This window comes from Procambarus clarkii, chromosome 18, assembly GCF_040958095.1.
Source record: "Procambarus clarkii isolate CNS0578487 chromosome 18, FALCON_Pclarkii_2.0, whole genome shotgun sequence".
Taxonomy (NCBI): Eukaryota; Metazoa; Arthropoda; class Malacostraca; order Decapoda; family Cambaridae; genus Procambarus; species Procambarus clarkii.
This window is the reverse complement of record NC_091167.1, coordinates 11,635,297-11,656,025: the sequence shown is the minus strand read 5'-3', so window position 1 is coordinate 11,656,025 and position 20,729 is coordinate 11,635,297. Positions and strand designations below refer to the sequence as shown.

At 41.7% G+C, this 20,729-nt stretch overlaps 1 protein-coding gene across 1 annotated transcript in view; it reads right to left on the bottom strand.

The window, feature by feature from the left end:
- Positions 1-1,951: 1,951 nt before the first annotated feature.
- The window catches only part of LOC123754683 (solute carrier organic anion transporter family member 2B1), a 104,383-nt gene continuing 85,605 nt past the window's right edge, over positions 1,952-20,729 (bottom strand). The window contains exons 9-12 of the mRNA XM_069326663.1: positions 18,510-18,689; positions 17,215-17,355; positions 5,637-5,813; positions 1,952-5,266 (exon numbers count right to left, since the gene is read on the bottom strand). Coding sequence (XP_069182764.1) covers positions 4,876-5,266; positions 5,637-5,813; positions 17,215-17,355; positions 18,510-18,689 — 889 coding nt within the window. The 3' untranslated portion in view covers positions 1,952-4,875. The remainder of the gene's footprint in view (positions 5,267-5,636; positions 5,814-17,214; positions 17,356-18,509; positions 18,690-20,729) is intronic.

Below are 20,729 nucleotides of genomic sequence, written 5' to 3'. Positions count from 1 at the left end.
GTTACTTGCTTGGTAAGAAGGGGACAATGAAGGTTGTAGAGGCTTAGAGTTTTGGAGATGAAGAGGTTAGCTAATGAATTTATATCATGGGTATTATTGAATTCAGAATCCCAGTTAATATTGTAAAGTGCCTCTGTAAGATTGTCTAAAGCTGATTCACTGTGTAGCCTAAATGAAAGTTTCTTGCTTTTTGGTGGTGTTATGTCCATGTTCGCTATGAGAAAGGTAGGATAGTGGTCAGTTGTTCTGTCGTAGATTATACCAGATACAAGGGGAGCTGTTATGTTTGTCCATATGTGGTCCAAGGTAGTGGCTGATGTTTGAGTGACTCGGGTAGGTTTGGTGATTGTGGGGATTAGCATACAGGAGTTCATGCTGTTAAGGAAATAGTCAACTTGAGAGCAGTTTTGTTGACCCAGGTCAATATTAAAGTCTCCTCCCAGAATGATGTGGTTTTTGTTGAGATTGTTGTTTATAATAAGATTCCTTAGGTTGTCTGAGAAAGAAGCTATGTTAGTATTGGGAAATCTATAGATGGCTCCAATAGTCAAAGAGGATTTAAGGGATTTAATTGTAAACTGAGCAAAACTATATTCACAGTAGTCATCTCTGTCACTAATAACACTGTTGCAGATAAATGTATCTCGGTAATATATAGCTGTGCCACCACCTTTTTTATTAGGCCTACAGTTATGAATGGCTTTATAACCAGCTAAGTTGTAGAGTTGGGTATAGTCTTTATTTAGCCAAGTTTCTGTTAAAATAATGAACGATAGGTTAGTACCTATTGCTGTGAGTAATGCATTTAAATCGTCAAAATGTTTACCAAGTGATCTAACATTTTGGTTATAAACTGATAGATAGGTGCTATTTTGGAGTTTGTTTTTAGCCTGGTGTGCTGTGAAATACTTGCAATAATGATGATCAATGTGCTGGTTGGTGTAGATATGAGACAGAAGATTTTGATCAGGATCAATATCAGTGTGCATAGGATGCAGAGGGATCACGATACAAGATACACGATAAAGCAAAACACAAGAATAAAAGCAAATACAATAAAATAGTAACAATTTAGAAGTAAAATAAAGCTCCAATAGATAGCCAGGGAGGACACAGAAGTTACATAAAATAAAAAAACAAAAAATCAGTAGAGACTGACAATATAAATGTAAAATAAAAAATAATAAGAAAAATAATAATCATAAAAAAAATGATCTTTAAGATAATTAGCTTAGTAATGGTTAATTAACAGGGTAAAAAAAAGCCCTAGGTTTAGTGACAAGGGAATTAACTAAGAACAAATAATTAAGAGTATAAAACAGGCAAAGATGACAAACAAACAAAAATATAAAAATAAATATAAAAATAAACACCTTTGGAAAGGAAAGGCAGAGCTTAAGTACACTTTGGTTGTATGTGAGACTACAAATTATGTTCTGGTTATTCAGCTGATATCCCACAGTCATCCAGGAAAGAAGTGAGGTGTGCCTCAGTGGTTATGACATAAGTTTTTCCAGAGTCAGTCTTCCTAGCTATTATTTTACCATCGCGCACAAAACAATGTTTAATAGCAGTGGATCTATTGCAGATTCCACGTAGTTTAAATAAGAGATTTTGTCTGCTATTTTGGCTGCTCTTTTTGTTTGATATAATTAAATAAATAAATAAAGAGTTTAGATTAAGATGACAGGTGTATACAGTACTTTCTCAATATAGGTTGTGAAGTGTGTACAGTACTTTCACAATACACACTTTACTCTCACAGTTCCTTTATGGTCATTTTCCAAGTAATTGTGTTGTCATCAGTCATGCTGTTGTTCATGTACTGTCAGTGTCTTTCATTGCTTCCATATTGCTTCTCTCTTCAGAATTCTATTTTTTTGTACATACATTTTTGCACAATGTACAGTTTTGAATAAAAAAAATTTAAATATATTATTTTTTACTAATATTTTTTAATATTTTTTTTTCACATAACCAATCTTGTACACAAAATATTTGTACAGTATCGGTTCCAGATATTTACATTGGTGACCTTCCATGCTTCTAGCACTCTTGAGTCTATGCTCCATCGCATGTTTAGTCAGATGCCCGAAACGCTTTGCGTAATAGTGGCTTTAGGCATTGTATGTACTAGCTCTATCTATAAATCCAACAAACTTTGTAAAATCTCTTTATGTATGTACCTTTGCCAAAATAAAAATTATTATTATTATTATTATTAGATGCTTTTATATCTCTAACATTAGTCAATATTAACACACAACATAGGTTATACTCTATAATATAAGCATTAACTCACCTAGTAGCTGATGTGTCTGTAAACCCCCAATCATTAATCCACATGTTATTTGTAAAGAGAAAAAGTGACACTTCACTGTTAAGTCATTTACTCTTCATATACCAACATTTATATTTAGATTTCTACTGTTGCTTATTTACAAATTATTCACCCACTTAAAAAAAAATCCAGTGTTGAATATAATGACAGGGCCCCCCCCCCCCCTTTATCTCTCTCTCTGGTGGTATCATTGGTAACTCCCTAAAGCATCAAGGGAACCTTGTCAGAGAAAAGCACTTTATACCATTAATATAGAATCCTTAGCAGAAAGTTTCATTATTAAGGGTTATGTCTCCCCATCAAGTTCCAGTTTGGTTTCCAGCATAACAATTAATTTTAATCCGTCTGTGCTTTCTCTGTGTGTATTAACAATGACAGATAAAACACACTGAACCTCCAAATCACTTTTAAACCTGCTATTCTTGCATTAGAATGTGATTTTATTGAATTGTTGCTAACAGTATTCTTTGCCTACATCAGATAACCCAAAAATATAACAAAATAATCACGTAGCATCCAGACGATCCTAAATAAACTACACGTAAGTAATTACCAAATAAGGCACCAAGCCGGGGCGACTATGTAGCGCCATCAAAGTTGCAGGATATTAAAAAAATATATATCACTGAGAATGCAATACTAGACCAAGTGTATAAGGCAACGATACCAATGGTATCGGATTCACTGAAGATTCGAGGGACAAATGACTACTACCTTGCGATAATTTCGGGTCTCAACATCCCCGCGGCCCGGTCTTCGACAAGGCCTCCTGTCGACTTGTTCACCCTAGAGACAATTGGGAAGCAAAAGACACGAATATCTTGAAAATCAGGACATTCAACAAGGAAATGTTTGACTGTAAGAGGGATAATGCAGTTCAGACAATAAGGAGCAGAGTGGTGTTCCATAAGGTGCCTGTGAATTAAACGTGTATAACCAATATGCAACCCTGCCAGAGCCATTTCCCACCGCTGCTGACGGTGGTAGGAGGAAAGCCAAGGGGACACACCACCGTTAAGAGCACATAGTTTGTTACCAGTAACACAAGACCAATGACCCTGCCAACAGTCACGGATTGAGGAATGAATGACGGTAGAAATCAGAATAAGGAATGTCCTTTCGGAAAATAAAGCAAGTGTGGATAGCCTCCTTAGTGGCAGCGTTCACATGTTCATTTAAAGAAATACCACTATTTATTTATTTATTTATATACAAGAAGGTACATTGGGTTTGTGAGAATACATAGCATTGTATTTACAATCTTGTAAACCCACTAGTATGCGCGGCGTTTCGGGATTGGAGGGAACCCAGCAAAACAACCTGTTTAAATCTGCTAGAGATGATAAGCTGCCAATATTGGATTTCAACTACCACAGGGTGCATAGGATTGAATGACTCCAGAGCCATGAGAGCACTGCGAGAGTTGACCACAATGACGAAGAAACCACTGATGATGGATAATCAGTTGATGAAGAGCATACAAAATTGCATCAAGTTCTGCCCAAAAAATGTTAGTCACTAGGGACATGTACCCCTAAAAGTATGTATCAGCCTGACGTATGTGATAAATCAGTCTGCGAGCATCCGCGTCCAACAGCCTGGGTGACCAGTCTTGCTACAAGGAGGCCTGGTCAGAGACAGGGCTGCGGGGTCGTTGATCCTTGAAATCAATGCAAGATAACCGCAAGGTAAGGCTAGGCAGCACAGGGAACAGTGTTCCGGATCAACCGAGCAGTACAGTTAGGAGATACGGCTAAAGCTGGAGGAAAGGAAAGAGAGAGGAATTGTTGCAGGAGCGTCCAGGTTAAGCACCAAGCATCAACTCCTGGAGACACACACAACTCTGAAGACCAAGAGATCAGAAGCTGAAATAAACCACAAGTACTTACAATAAATACAATCATTCATGTGGAAAACATATACAATATTTTGCTTAGTAGTAATCACTGTAATGTGCTTCATGTTGCTTCAATACTGTTAAACAGTAACATGTATTGTGCATTGTCTTTTTTTTGTCTTAAAATTTATTTACACAGCCTTTGCCTGGTTCCAAACAGACCTGAAGTATGTATCAATCTTCATGATTTGATATGTCAAATTTGCAGTGATTTATACAGACGACGAGTCACAATAACGTGGCTCGAAATATGATGACCAAACCACACTTCAAAAAATGGAGAAACGACGATGTTTTGGTCTGAGCTGCTCGACTTGATAATGGTCCAGGATGGATCGAAAAGTAGTTTCTCCATTTTCTGACTTGTGGTTTGGTCATCAAGTTGTTTTTACCTAACCAGCAGGATTTGAACCTGGGCAACCCTCCAAATCTACTGAGGTGATGCCCACAAGTCTGAGGTTAATGTCGTACCATAATTTTGAGACTGGTCGGAAGTGACAAAATTGTGGTGCACTAAGTTGTAGTCATTGCAACAGTAACATTGGTCGTCTCTACCCATAACTGCTTCACTAGGAGGATTCCCTCTACACCCGTAGTCTTCATTATAGTTCTATGTGTCATTTATATAAAAGATTTACTACACATTTGTAGTCTTTATCACAAGTGAAGGTAAGATATTTGGTTTCACAAAATATACTGTGGGCTGTGTATCTCCATCACTTGTATCCTCCTCGTTTTTCACATGCTCTCGTTGCATGACGTCCATTTCTCCACCTTCTGACTGACTGGTCATTGTAGGCACCTTCCATTTTCCTGAGGAGGTTCTTCCTGTTGCCAACCTAGACATTTTGCGAAAACTTCTGCGGATGCTTGGACTGCTTCCAGCACCAGTATCGAAGAAGGAGAACGAGGGTAAGCTGTGTGCAGTGTCTTCCAGAAGTTCAAGGTCTCTAACATGTCTGGAGACAAGTAGGGTGAAGATGGTGCTCAGTGTAAATACTACACTGGCCAGTCCGTGGAATCTGTGCCTGTGAGTGATGAGAGATATTGGTAATTTTTAACTCAAGTCAGCTGAGAAGCAATTAAGTAACATATGACTCATATTAGCTGACATTGAGCTTTGTTTAATCACAGTTCATCTTAAGTCTTACCTTACCCTTTTTTCCCCTATATAATACAACCTTCCAATAGGTTTATAAGATCCCTAATTATTGCTGGGTGAAAACTAAATAATCAGTACCCAAGCATCCTTCATGTATGATGTCACTTGCAAGATGTGGGGTAAGTGCACTATTGAGACTACAACTTGATTAATGGGTATAACTAGATTAATTTGCTTCGTGTAAATGATCCATCTATAACACCTAACGGTATATTCAAGGTCCTTACATTACTCACCCAAAATCAATGGTGTTGTAGAGGGAGCAGGAGGTTGGGGTGCCACATTCTTCTTTCCATACCAAGCAAGCAGAGTCCACAAGAGTGCCAGCAACCACTGGACTAACCAAGGCAGCTAGTGACATTATAGTACTCTTAATGCCAAGTGCTGCCGACTTGTCTCTCACCTCCACGCATCTGAAATTCACCACATGTCAAACAATTAGTTCTCTCTTCAAGAATAGTAACGAGAAAGAAGTAAATAAGTATAGAGATAAATTATAGATGACAGCAGCAGATGCTAAGAAAAATGAAATTAATGTGAAAGAAGTAGTTAACAAGAGCTACTGTCAGAAATGAGATTGATAAAGAGGAAGATATGTTGTTTCTTCTACAGTACGTGGTACTCCAGATCATGACATGTGGAAAGAATATTAAAATTAAGTAAGTAATTATCAAAAGAAGAAACCAAACCGGGAAGGCTATGTAGCACCATCAAATGTGCAGAATAATCAGAGGGCGCTAAATATCACCAAGGATGCCAATACGAGAACAGAAACGCATAAGGTGAACTAGTATCATATTCAAAAGTATCCGATTCACCAAGAATTCTATTGAGGGACAAGCGACCGCGAGGGACGGTTGGAAAACACACTCGTCCTGGAAGTCAGGACATTCAACAAGGATATGCACGACCATAAGAGGGACAATGCAATTTAGACAATAAGGAGGAGGGTGGTGCTCCATTAAGTGACTGAGTTAAGCGTGTATGGGCCAATATGCAACCTTGCCAGAGCTATTTCCCATCGCCAGTTACGGTGGTAGGAGGACGGCCATGAGGACACACTACTCTTAAGAGTATGCAGTTTGTTACCAGTAACAGAAGACCAACAGTCCCGCCAACGGGTAAGGATGGAGGAATGAATAACTGAGTAAAAGTCGGAATAAGGAATACCTTTACGGGAGATGGGACAAGAGCGGACAGCTTCCCTAGTGGCACCATATATAAGAGATCGTGTCTCAGAAATTAAAGTAATTTCTGCAGGCTTTTAATTGTTGCATGTACTAATAAAAGATAATCTAGCTGATCTCATATTAAGAGAGATGACGTTTAAACAGTTTGCAAAGGCAGATATTTGGTTTCATGGGCCTCGATGGTTAGTGAATGGTAGTTGGCCGGAACAAAAGCCACACGTCATTACGACACAAACTATAACTACCACCAGGCAGCAAGCTCAAATATCAGTCTTGGATTGTACTCGTTACTCCTCGCTCATCAAATTAATGAAAGTAACACAAAACATGTTTCATTATCTAAGGAAAAGAGGTATAAAATACATCTTTCCAGAAGAACTTATCTATTGGGTAAGACAAGCCCAGAAAGAGACTTATGGGTATAACTATGAAAATTTTCCACATAAGTTGGAATCCACAATCCACAATCCACAATCTCGGTCTGTGGATAGACCAAGAAAATCACAACATTCTGTGTTGTGGAGGAAGATTTAAACACGCAGATATCAATCGAGATACTGTGGCTTTTACTTTTCATGGCTTTTACCAAAAAATCATTGGATCACCAGGTTGATTGTGTTACATACACATCAACAAATCATCAACCATGGAGGAGTGTTAAACACACTCACACATATCAGACAGCAGGATTGAATTCCTCAGGGAAGACAGTCAGTCAAATCAATCTTGAAAAATTGCATGATATGCCGAAGGTACGATGCAAGAACATGCTCCTATCCTGGGTCACCACCCCTACCAAAGGAACGAGTGGTCCATTTACATCCTTTCGAGACGTCAGGAGTAGATTATACAGAAGCAATATAGTAGTAGGGAAGCATGTTTACGGGAAATCTGTTCCCATCCTGCAGTTACTTCCACACTGGAACAGCGTCACTGCAGATGAAAATTTATCCCTTCGAGAGCCCCATGGCAAGGAGGATTTTATGAACGATTAATAGGAACTGTCAAAAGAGCCTTGAGAAAATCTCTACACCATTAGAAATTCAATCTTTAAGAACTCTAGACAGTAATCACAGAAATAGAATCAAGGGTGAATAACCGGCCGCTGACATACTTGTCTGATGATCCTACTCAACATTAGCCATTAAGTCCTGCCCACCTAATGTATGGAAGACTTCTGACTCTGGTACCATCTCTAGTGGATGATGAGATCAGAGATCCCTCATATGTGGGTCAGAGCGAGTTGGTTCAGGGGTATAAGCATCTGTCCAGCATAATCCAAAAATGGAATGATGTTGGGACAAAAGAATATCTTACATCTTTATGAGAACATCACTATGGGGCCAATGTCCCACATAATATATCTAATCTCCAACCTGGCGATATTGTCTTTGTAGACAGTAATGGCCCTAGGGCTGACTGGCCATTGGGTAAAAATGTCTCTGTCCATCCAGATAACCAGGGGATTTTGAGAATAGTCAAAATCCTGTCTAAAGGAACCACTTCCCTGAAGACATTCGACAAACTCATCCACATGGAATCAGTGAGTCAGCTAGTTAGATCCTGAGAGACCTCCAGACCCTCTAACTCCACATGACCCACAGACTCCTAACAGACACACTCGTCCACAACGGACAGCCGCACAAAAGGGCAAGCAAAATTTGCACTTACATTATCAATCCAATGGAGTGTAAATGAATACATATGGTTACTATTGTCCTTAGTATTGAACTCTGTGCCAGTTCTCGCCTTCTGGAAGATGTGGGAAAATTTTACCCACTATATCTATATTATCTAAGAAATGTATTATTTCTAAATCATATCAAAATCATATCGGAATCACTACAGATTCACTATATCCTCTCTCCTACATTTGGATCCTGCATGACAATGCCTTGATCACGTACGACCATAGGGCTCTTCGTTGTCTATGTGACTTTGTGCATGATTTCTCAAAGATCTAGAAGCTAGATCTTCTAGAAGGATTTCTTAATTAAAAAACTATTGGAACAATTCAATCAATTTCTGGTACAAATTAAATCAAATCTTTAATAAGAATCAGTAGTGCTAGCAAGTACTACTTATAATTTTTAAATCCTATATCTAATTATATTATAATCACATCTTATCTCAATCATATGTCTAGACAGTAAAAATAATTAATATTCATGGAAAGCTCCCCCCTCTCAAGAGAGAGGGGGGAGTCAAACTCAGGAGTGAAGGGAGCGCCCACCACACCCCGAGGCAGAACGTGTGTGTTTCCAAACAGTGAAGAAGTCATTCGGTGCCTTACGAACATTAATTTGTAAGGGAGACCTTATTCAATTATCTTTATCATCAATGATTACTCTCTAGAACTAGGGAAGTACCTGGACAATATATCTACAAGGAAAATTCCTTGAACTTTATCTAAATAAGAGTGTAGGTAAAGTGGAACTCACTCACAAAGTGACGTTGTTTCTATCTCCACCATCACCTATTTTAGCCTACTGTAAATGCAATTAAGGACATAATCAATTAGCAATGCTACCAGAATAATAAACAGCAAAGCTGTGATATAAAATATCATGCCTAAACTCATCAAGAGAGTTAACCAGTCTGGCAACTTGTCAGACGGCACCCGGCATTCAGACCTAAGTATATTGAGTTACTTTAAGAGTGTTAATTGGCAAATTGCATGCTTTTATAACCTTAGTATATCCAATAAGTCTGTCTGTAATTAAAGGGTGAGGTAACGTCTCATATTTCAGTGAGTATTCATTACTCTTGCAGCGATTGAATCTCTTCTGAATCCCCAGACTCTTGTGAGATTCATAACCTCGTGAGTGTCCTTAGTCTGGGAAGAGTTCCAGTCGAGCGTAACTGAATCTCTTCATATAAATTGAATATATTTATATATACTTGAACATATAAATTATGTTAACAATTGCTTGCTTAGTTATCTTTAATTTATAATATAAGTTTATCTAATTGAATATAATCTTTAGTACTTAGACCACATTTAAGGTCATTTAATATCATACTTCTACAATTTAAATTATTGTATTTATTGTATAAGAATATATTGGCTGTTATAGTTAGGGTGCTAGGCCTGACTGTGTACATGTTTAAATTCTTGATTTAAACAGAACCAGTGTTCAGTTATAGAACTGAATTATTAAATCTTATCCTTGTATTAACAATACAAGCTGATGCAAGGAACTTGTCTCCAGGTGGACTGTGGATCTTCAATCAACTTCTCCATTCTTTCACCAGGACTCCACCTGCCCCTTACAGCCCACAGTCTGTCATTAGGCAAAGAGGAGCTAGGATTTACGACCCTAGCTAGAGACTTTAGTTGAATTAACTTTACATACAGTAATTTTTAATTTAGTACAGTTGAAGTCCCTGGTAGTTCTCCTCTCATATTAATCCCGGCATTTTTCCCCACAGAGATTACCACGAAGGCCAAAAGAATGAAGTTGGGACAATATGATATCGCCAAGTGGTGTCGTAAGCCTTTTGCAGGTCAAAAAGGGCAGCAACAACGGAGGTCTTCGCAGCTAAAGCAGTACGAATGTACACGTCCAAGTTCACCACGACATCTGTTGCACTGTGGCACTTGCGAAAACCATATTGAGGAGGGGAGGGGATGTGATAGTGTTCTAAGAACCACATCAGATGAACGTTAACCATACGTTCAAAGAGTTTGCAGACACAACTCGTGACAACTTCCCTGGTTTCCGAACAGGGAAGACAACGGCATCAAGCCAGTTCTCAGGGATTGACAACGACTCCCAGACCAGATAATACAGTCTCGGTAAATACTGAGACGTGCACGGAGGGAGATGACAAAGCATCTCATAATGAATGCCATCGAAGCCTGCTGCCGTAGAACCGCAGAGGGCCAGGGCAGACTGAAATTCAGAGAGAGAGAAGGGATCATTATAGGGAAGTCTGAAATGAGTGCAGAAATCTAAAGGACGAGACTCAAGGACAGGTTTACGAAGAAGGAAAGATTGAGGAAGATGAGAACCAGAGCTAACAGAAGAAAAGTGGGAACCGAGTTCGGTTGTGACTTGCAACGGGTCCGCCACAAGAGTACCACGGAGGTGAACGACCGAGAACGAACTTACCCGCTATCTTGTGGACACGCTTCCAGATCTGCAGCAGAGGAGTTTCGGACATAATGGTGGAAACATGAGACTTCCAACATTCTTGCTTAGATATATGGATGGCCCTACAGGCCACCGCACTCGCCTTTCGAAACAAAAGAAAAGAATCAGCCGTCTGCCGGCGGCTGTGTCTCTTCCAGGCTGCACGCTTATAGCGTGCAGCCCGAGCACAGTTCACATTCCACCAGGGAATGCACTTTCGTGGTCTCCAAGAGGAAGAGCGAGGAATAGAGCAGAGGGCAGTGTCGAAGACGGTGTCATGAAAAAGGAAGAGGGCGCGAGGGAGAGGCAGAATGGAGAGGTCAGAGAGAGCAGCACTGAGGGTAAATAGGTTCCAGTCTGCCTTAGTAATCTGCCAGCTAAGGCAGGAGAGGGGAGGGTTAAAAGAGAAAAAGGTAACAAGGATGTGGAAATGGTCACTGCCATGGAGGTCATCAAGAACTCGCCACGTGATATCCAAGTAAAGAGACGATGAGCAGAGAGAAAGATCAAGACAGGAAATGGTGCGAGTCCGAGAGTCCAAACGAGTGGGCTCACCAGAATTCAGAAGAGACAGAGAAGAAGAGAGGATGAATGGTTCGAGAAGGCGACCCCGGGTGTTTGTCAGAACATCACCCCAGAGGGTATGTCGACAACTGAAATCACCCAGCAGGAGTACAGGCTCGGGCAAGGAGTCCAGTAGGTTTTCAAGATCTGGAAGAGAAAGCGGCATATTTGGGGGAAGGTAAATGGAACAAACCATGTACCATTTACGCACAAAGACACGTGCAGCAGAACACTGGAGAGGGGACAAAAAAAGTAGGGGGACGAAGGGATCACCAGAACAAATCAAGAGAGCAGGAGAGGAACGGGCCCCCAGCAAAAGCCGGGGGGGGGGGGAGAGAAAGGAATAGCCATGGAAGCGACCAGGACGAGCACCAAGCATCAACTCCTGGAGCCAGACACAAAGGGGCAAAAAGGATATTCGTGGAAATGCCGAATATCTTCGTGGCAGTCCTATATATTCCTAACACCGGTTGCAGCATGGGGTGGGAGGAGAATAGTGCCAATACTGGCATTCAACTGAGCGTTCTTGGAGACCGAAACAGGGGGTCTCGCCAAGGCAGGATAAGGCGGCCAAGCAAGTGGCTGCATCCTGAGAAGGAGCAGCAACGACATGTGTATCAAGACGAGTGGGGTTGAAGGTAACAGAGACATCTGCTGAATCAACAAGGTGCCTATGGAGGGAGAAATCGCCAGGAGGTGTAAAATCTAGAGGGAGGAAATCAAAGTATTTGGCCCACGAAGCGGGACCAAACAAGGCCTGGTATGCATCAGTATGGGAAGGGATCGAGCAAGTGCGGCCATGGCGTGGATGGCGTTGAGAACCCCCAGAGAGAGAAGGGTTAAAAGGAGCAGTAGTCACAATGAGAGACTGAGCCGTGCCAGGAGATGAGGAGGTCATCACTGGGGGCTTGTGGCTCGACCCAACCACAGAGGGAGGGGAGCCGAGGGGAGTAGTCAGGAGGGTCAAAGGAAGAGCAAGGTCAGGGCTCAATGCAGCTGGGGCTACAGAGGTCTTCCAACACGGTATGACTCGGGGGTTTGGTCACTCATCCCACGAGCCTGAGAAGGTATAAGAGGAACATAATTAGACATACAACGAGAGGTCAGACTTTTATTCACGAATGTGCCCCCACACCCACCACGGAGCCACAATTAGAGGCAGGACACCCAACAAGAGACATGTTGCCGATTTTGGCGGGCTCCCTAGGGGTGCGTCGTGAGTGTACGCCCCACAAATGCCACCTTAAGAACCGTCAGCCCGTCGAGATCGGGTTCAGTACTGAAAAGAAGATTGACAATAAAAGCGTCCCCTCGCTCGAGACATTGGGTACCACAGTTCTACGGGTGCAAGAGTATGCCTCCTCAAACACCCGGGCGTCAAAACAAAAGAAGGCCAAAAGAATAATCAAAACAGGCAAAAGGTTGGTGGGAAATCACAGTTAGAAAGGAGAAGAGAGGAGAAAAAAAGAAACATAATGAAAAGGAAAAGTCGTCCAGCAGAATTCGTGAGGACAGCAGCAGGACCATAAGGCAACAAAAAGTCAGAGGACTGTCCCACGGAGCATCACACTCCAGCAGCTGCCCACCAAGCTCCCTCACAGCAACAACGGGCCAGATAGGGAGAGGGTATTAGAATTAAGATAAAATTGGTCGTAGAAAGATTACACACAGGGGCAATAAATGATAAGAATCAAGAGGCAATCACAGACAATACATATTGCTAGTGAAAAAATAGATGTTTATATACCTTGAACATCTTTGAAAAGACACGCGAAGAATGTAGAGTTTTACACCTCCACTTTCACATAGAACTAGAAGACTAATGAAAGGTTAATCAAAGCGAGTCAAGAAAGTACAACTTTTTGTAACACAACAGTTAAGGTAATGTTTTGTAGAGTATAACAGATTACTGTATGATGTGCTGTAGTTCTCACCTGGTCATGATGTGCTGTAGTTCTCACCTGGTCATGATGTGCCTGTAGTTCTCACCTGGTCATGATGTGCCTGTAGTTCTCACCTGGTCATGATGTGCCTGTAGTTCTCACCTGGTCATGATGTGCCTGTAGTTCCCACCTGGTCTTATATGCTGTAGTTCTCACCTGGTCATATATGCTGTAGTTCTCACCTGGTCATATATGCTGTAGTTCTCACCTGGTCATATATGCTGTAGTTCTCACCTGGTCATATATGCTGTAGTTCTCACCTGGTCATATATGCTGTAGTTCTCACCTGGTCATATATGCTGTAGTTCTCACCTGGTCTTATATGCTGTAGTTCTCACCTGGTCATATATGCTGTAGTTCTCACCTGGTCATATATGCTGTAGTTCTCACCTGGTCTTATATGCTGTAGTTCTCACCTGGTCATATATGCTGTAGTTCTCACCTGGTCATATATGCTGTAGTTCTCACCTGGTCATATATGCTGTAGTTCTCACCTGGTCATATATGCTGTAGTTCTCACCTGGTCATATATGCTGTAGTTCTCACCTGGTCATATATGCTGTAGTTCTCACCTGGTCATATATGCTGTAGTTCTCACCTGGTCATTATATGCTGTAGTTCTCACCTGGTCATATATGCTGTAGTTCTCACCTGGTCATATATGCTGTAGTTCTCACCTGGTCTTATATGCTGTAGTTCTCACCTGGTCATATATGCTGTAGTTCTCACCTGGTCATATATGCTGTAGTTCTCACCTGGTCATATATGCTGTAGTTCTCACCTGGTCATATATGCTGTAGTTCTCACCTGGTCATATATGCTGTAGTTCTCACCTGGTCATATATGCTGTAGTTCTCACCTGGTCATATATGCTGTAGTTCTCACCTGGTCATATATGCTGTAGTTCCCACCTGGTCATGATGTGCCTGTAGTTCTCACCTGGTCATATATGCTGTAGTTCTCACCTGGTCATATATGCTGTAGTTCTCACCTGGTCATATATGCTGTAGTTCTCACCTGGTCATATATGCTGTAGTTCTCACCTGGTCATATATGCTGTAGTTCTCACCTGGTCATATATGCTGTAGTTCTCACCTGGTCATATATGCTGTAGTTCTCACCTGGTCATATATGCTGTAGTTCTCACCTGGTCATATATGCTGTAGTTCTCACCTGGTCATATATGCTGTAGTTCTCACCTGGTCATATATGCTGTAGTTCTCACCTGGTCATATATGCTGTAGTTCTCACCTGGTCATATATGCTGTAGTTCTCACCTGGTCATATATGCTGTAGTTCTCACCTGGTCATATATGCTGTAGTTCTCACCTGGTCATATATGCTGTAGTTCTCACCTGGTCATATATGCTGTAGTTCTCACCTGGTCATATATGCTGTAGTTCTCACCTGGTCATATATGCTGTAGTTCTCACCTGGTCATATATGCTGTAGTTCTCACCTGGTCATATATGCTGTAGTTCTCACCTGGTCATATATGCTGTAGTTCTCACCTGGTCATATATGCTGTAGTTCTCACCTGGTCATATATGCTGTAGTTCTCACCTGGTCATATATGCTGTAGTTCTCACCTGGTCATATATGCTGTAGTTCTCACCTGGTCATATATGCTGTAGTTCTCACCTGGTCATATATGCTGTAGTTCTCACCTGGTCATATATGCTGTAGTTCTCACCTGGTCATATATGCTGTAGTTCTCACCTGGTCATATATGCTGTAGTTCTCACCTGGTCATATATGCTGTAGTTCTCACCTGGTCATATATGCTGTAGTTCTCACCTGGTCATATATGCTGTAGTTCTCACCTGGTCATATATGCTGTAGTTCTCACCTGGTCATATATGCTGTAGTTCTCACCTGGTCATATATGCTGTAGTTCTCACCTGGTCATATATGCTGTAGTTCTCACCTGGTCATATATGCTGTAGTTCTCACCTGGTCATATATGCTGTAGTTCTCACCTGGTCATATATGCTGTAGTTCTCACCTGGTCATATATGCTGTAGTTCTCACCTGGTCATATATGCTGTAGTTCTCACCTGGTCATATATGCTGTAGTTCTCACCTGGTCATATATGCTGTAGTTCTCACCTGGTCATATATGCTGTAGTTCTCACCTGGTCATATATGCTGTAGTTCTCACCTGGTCATATATGCTGTAGTTCTCACCTGGTCATATATGCTGTAGTTCTCACCTGGTCATATATGCTGTAGTTCTCACCTGGTCATATATGCTGTAGTTCTCACCTGGTCATATATGCTGTAGTTCTCACCTGGTCATATATGCTGTAGTTCTCACCTGGTCATATATGCTGTAGTTCTCACCTGGTCATATATGCTGTAGTTCTCACCTGGTCATATATGCTGTAGTTCTCACCTGGTCATATATGCTGTAGTTCTCACCTGGTCATATATGCTGTAGTTCTCACCTGGTCATATATGCTGTAGTTCTCACCTGGTCATATATGCTGTAGTTCTCACCTGGTCATATATGCTGTAGTTCTCACCTGGTCTTATATGCTGTAGTTCTCACCTGGTCTTATATGCTGTAGTTCTCACCTGGTCATATATGCTGTAGTTCTCACCTGGTCATATATGCTGTAGTTCTCACCTGGTCATATATGCTGTAGTTCTCACCTGGTCTTATATGCTGTAGTTCTCACCTGGTCTTATATGCTGTAGTTCTCACCTGGTCATATATACTGTAGTTCTCACCTGGTCATATATACTGTAGTTCTCACCTGGTCATATATGCTGTAGTTCTCACCTGGTCATATATGCTGTAGTTCTCACCTGGTCATATATGCTGTAGTTCTCACCTGGTCATATATGCTGTAGTTCTCACCTGGTCATATATGCTGTAGTTCTCACCTGGTCATATATGCTGTAGTTCTCACCTGGTCATATATGCTGTAGTTCTCACCTGGTCATATATGCTGTAGTTCTCACCTGGTCATATATACTGTAGTTCTCACCTGGTCATATATGCTGTAGTTCTCACCTGGTCTTATATGCTGTAGTTCTCACCTGGTCTTATATGCTGTAGTTCTCACCTGGTCTTATATGCTGTAGTTCTCACCTGGTCATATATGCTGTAGTTCTCACCTGGTCATATATGCTGTAGTTCTCACCTGGTCATATATGCTGTAGTTCTCACCTGGTCATATATGCTGTAGTTCTCACCTGGTCATATATGCTGTAGTTCTCACCTGGTCATATATGCTGTAGTTCTCACCTGGTCTTATATGCTGTAGTTCTCACGTGGTCTTATATGCTGTAGTTCTCACCTGGTCATATATGCTGTAGTTCTCACCTGGTCATATATGCTGTAGTTCTCACCTGGTCTTATATGCTGTAGTTCTCACGTGGTCTTATATGCTGTAGTTCTCACCTGGTCATATATGCTGTAGTTCTCACCTGGTCATATATGCTGTAGTTCTCACCTGGTCTTATATGCTGTAGTTCTCACGTGGTCCAATATGCTGTAGTTCTCACCTGGTCTTATATGCTGTAGTTCTCACCTGGTCATATATGCTGTAGTTCTCACCTGGTCTTATATGCTGTAGTTCTCACCTGGTCATATATGCTGTAGTTCTCACCTGGTCATATATGCTGTAGTTCTCACCTGGTCATATATGCTGTAGTTCTCACCTGGTCATATATGCTGTAGTTCTCACCTGGTCATATATGCTGTAGTTCTCACCTGGTCATATATGCTGTAGTTCTCACCTGGTCATATATGCTGTAGTTCTCACCTGGTCTTATATGCTGTAGTTCTCACCTGGTCTTATATGCTGTAGTTCTCACCTGGTCTTTTATGCTGTAGTTCTCACCTGGTCATATATGCTGTAGTTCTCACCTGGTCATATATGCTGTAGTTCTCACCTGGTCTTATATGCTGTAGTTCTCACCTGGTCTTATATGCTGTAGTTCTCACCTGGTCCAATATGCTGTAGTTCTCACCTGAGGGCAATAAGGAGGCTGCCAATAATGGTGACGGAGAGCAGTGACTCAGTGATGCAGGTGACTACGTTATACACCACGTAGATGGAACACGTGTCTTGACAGTAGCCACGTGTGATCCTGGCCTCAGGGCTCCCACACCTGGAGGGACACACACACACACACACACACGCACACAAGTCAATTAATTCTTATGATCTGCTCACCTCTTTAATAATGTAAAGTTTCTATGCAATATCTCAATGATGTGGTTGACGATAATTAAAGTACCTCACACTGTGTATACTAATTTATATATATGTTTTGATGTCATATGATATACAAAATCAAACATAACTAGGGGTCAGGATAACTGTATTGCGAAAGGTTTTATTACTTCGGTCAAGTGAACTGTTGGTGGTCGTGGGGCAACATTTATTTTTGTCTTGCATGTGACAAAATGGGGGGGGGGGGTACTGACGTGCAGGGTGACCACACAGGGAAGGTACTGACGTGCTGGGTGACCACACAGGGAAGGTAGTGACGTGCAGGGTGACCACACAGGGAAGGTACTGACGTGCAGGGTGATCACACAGGGAAGGTACTGACGTGCTGGGTGACCACACAGGGAAGGTACTGACGTGCAGGGTGACCACACAGGGAAGGTACTGACGTGCAGGGTGACCACACAGTGGTAGTACTGACGTGTAGGGTGACCACACAGTAGTAGTAGTACTGACGTGTAGGGTGACCACACAGGGAAGGTAGTGACGTGCAGGGTGACCACACAGGGAAGGTACTGACGTGCAGGGTGACCACACAGGGAAGGTAATGACGTGCAGGGTGACCACACAGGGAAGGTACTGACGTGCTGGGTGACCACACAGGGAAGGTACTGACGTGCTGGGTGACCACACAGGGAAGGTACTGACGTGCAGGGTGACCACACAGGGAAGGTACTGACGTGCAGGGTGACCACACAGTAGTAGTACTGACGTGCAGGGTGACCACACAGGGAAGGTACTGACGTGCAGGGTGACCACACAGGGAAGGTACTGACGTGCTGGGTGACCACACAGGGAAGGTACTGACGTGCAGGGTGACCACACAGGGAAGGTACTGACGTGCAGGGTGACCACACAGGGAAGGTACTGACGTGCTGGGTGACCACACAGGGAAGGTACTGACGTGCAGGGTGACCACACAGGGAAGGTACTGACGTGCTGGGTGACCACACAGGGAAGGTACTGACGTGCAGGATGACCACACAGGGAAGGTACTGACGTGCAGGGTGACCACACAGGGAAGGTACTGACGTGCAGTTGGAGAGAGGGTCTTGAGTGGAGTGTGCGGCTGCAGGAGGAGGAGGAGGACAGCCAGCATGACACGGGGAGTAGTAGGAGAGAGTGATCGGTCCGTCGCGCACACACACTGGCGACACCTCCGTCGCTGCACACCTGCACCCTTCACTACACCCGCGGTGCAGCTCCACACTTCTGCAACACACGTACACACCAGTGAAGCACACCTACACCCGTGGTGCAACTTTACTCACTCACACACACACACACACACACACACACACACACACACACACACACACACACACACACACACACACACTGTATCTAGTACTACCCACTCCCCCAACAAACCTGCCTGAGCCATTCACCGTTGTAATCACTAATATCGTCTTATATCATGTTAGTTATATTGCAAGCATATTTTACTACAATATACTTAGATATAATCCTCAAATTATGCTATACTGTACCTGTTCATACTCCTCAAATTTTACTATAATGTACCTTCTAATCTTCGTAAATTTTTCTTGCAATATACCTGTTAACAGTTCTCAATTTTGCTACAAATAACTTACTTAAAATTATCTGTTAGATAAAGGACCTGCCCGAAACGCTGTGTGTGTTAGTACTCACCTAATTGTACTCACCTAATTGTACTCACCTATTTGGGTAGGTGGCTTTACAAGAATTTAAAAACATCAATGCTATGTACTCTCATAAACCCAATGTCTTGTATATTATATATATATATATATATATATATATATATATATATATATATATATATATATATATATATATATATATATATATATATATATATATATATATATATATATATGTTTCATTGAATATGACCGCATATTCTGTATTTATTATTTTCTGGTTTAGGGCTTCTATCCCTCTAACTATTTTCTTAGCATCAGGGCTTAATTGGAATAGGAGTTCTCCAAAACTCATTTTCGTACTTTTAAGGTGAAGAAAAGAAGTGATTTACTATAGAGTGTATTACACTTATTTGTATAATTTGCACGACGTTTCGAACCTCCATGGTTCATTCTCAAGTGAACAGATCTTACAATACTAGTTGATTTTATACCCGCATTAGGTCAGGTGATAATACAATGAAGGTGAAAAACATGGGGGGATACATAAGGGATAAACATAGGGGCTGCAGAAGGCTTATTGGCCCATACGAGGCATCTCCTATCTAAACACAAAGATTAATCCAGTGTAATTGGCCTGTTATGTTGGACATTGTCTTCTGTGTTGGCATCGATATGTTCTTGTCTTGTCCTTGCTCTCATGGTGGGTAGAGTAAATAGTTCCGTGATTTGGGTGTTCATGGTAGGTCGCTCTATTCTTATGTGAATTGCCTCAAGAATTTGTAATCTTCTTGAATCTTGGGTTTTGTCTATTATGCAAGTATTCTTGTTCAACATTTCTCTTGTTAGAGTAATGTCATGGGCTTGTCTCATGTGATTCCTAGGGGCACCAGATTGAAGATGGCATGTCAAACGCCTCGTCAGCTTGGTCGACGTCATACCTATGTACTTACATTGAAGGTTACATCCTTCGTGGGGGCAAGTGTACATGTATACAACGCTTGACTGCTGTAGAGGGTTCTCCGTCGGCTTCGGGCTGTTTTTGATAAGGAGTTCGGAAGTCTTCTTGGTTTTGTAGAATATTATCAGGTTTATGTTTTGGTTAGGAGTAGTGCTTTTTACTCCTTTACGGATTATTTCTTTCATTATTCTTTCCTCTTTTATATGTTCACTGTGCATGGTTGATTTGTAATATAATTTTATTGGGGGTGTTGTGGTTTCTGTTCTAGGTTCTGAATTATACCAACGGTCCAAGTGTCTTCTTATAGCAGCGTTTATTTCCGCGTTGCTATATCCGTTGTTCACCAATACCTGAGTTACTCTTTCAAACTCTCTACTCACGTTGCTCCATTCAGAGCAGTGGGTAAGCGCTCGACGAATATAAGCATTGAGAACACTGGCTTTGTATCTTTGGGGGCACTCACTTCTACCGTTCAGGCATAATCCTATGTTGGTGGGCTTGGTATATACGTTGGTGCTTAAAGAGGTTCCTGTTTTTGTTATTAGTACATCCAAGAATGGCAGACTGTTATTTTCACTATTTTCATGTGTAAATCGGAGTACTGACTCTCTCTCTAGGTGTCTTTTTAGGTCAATTAGTTCATCTGAGTCTTTTACTATTACGAAT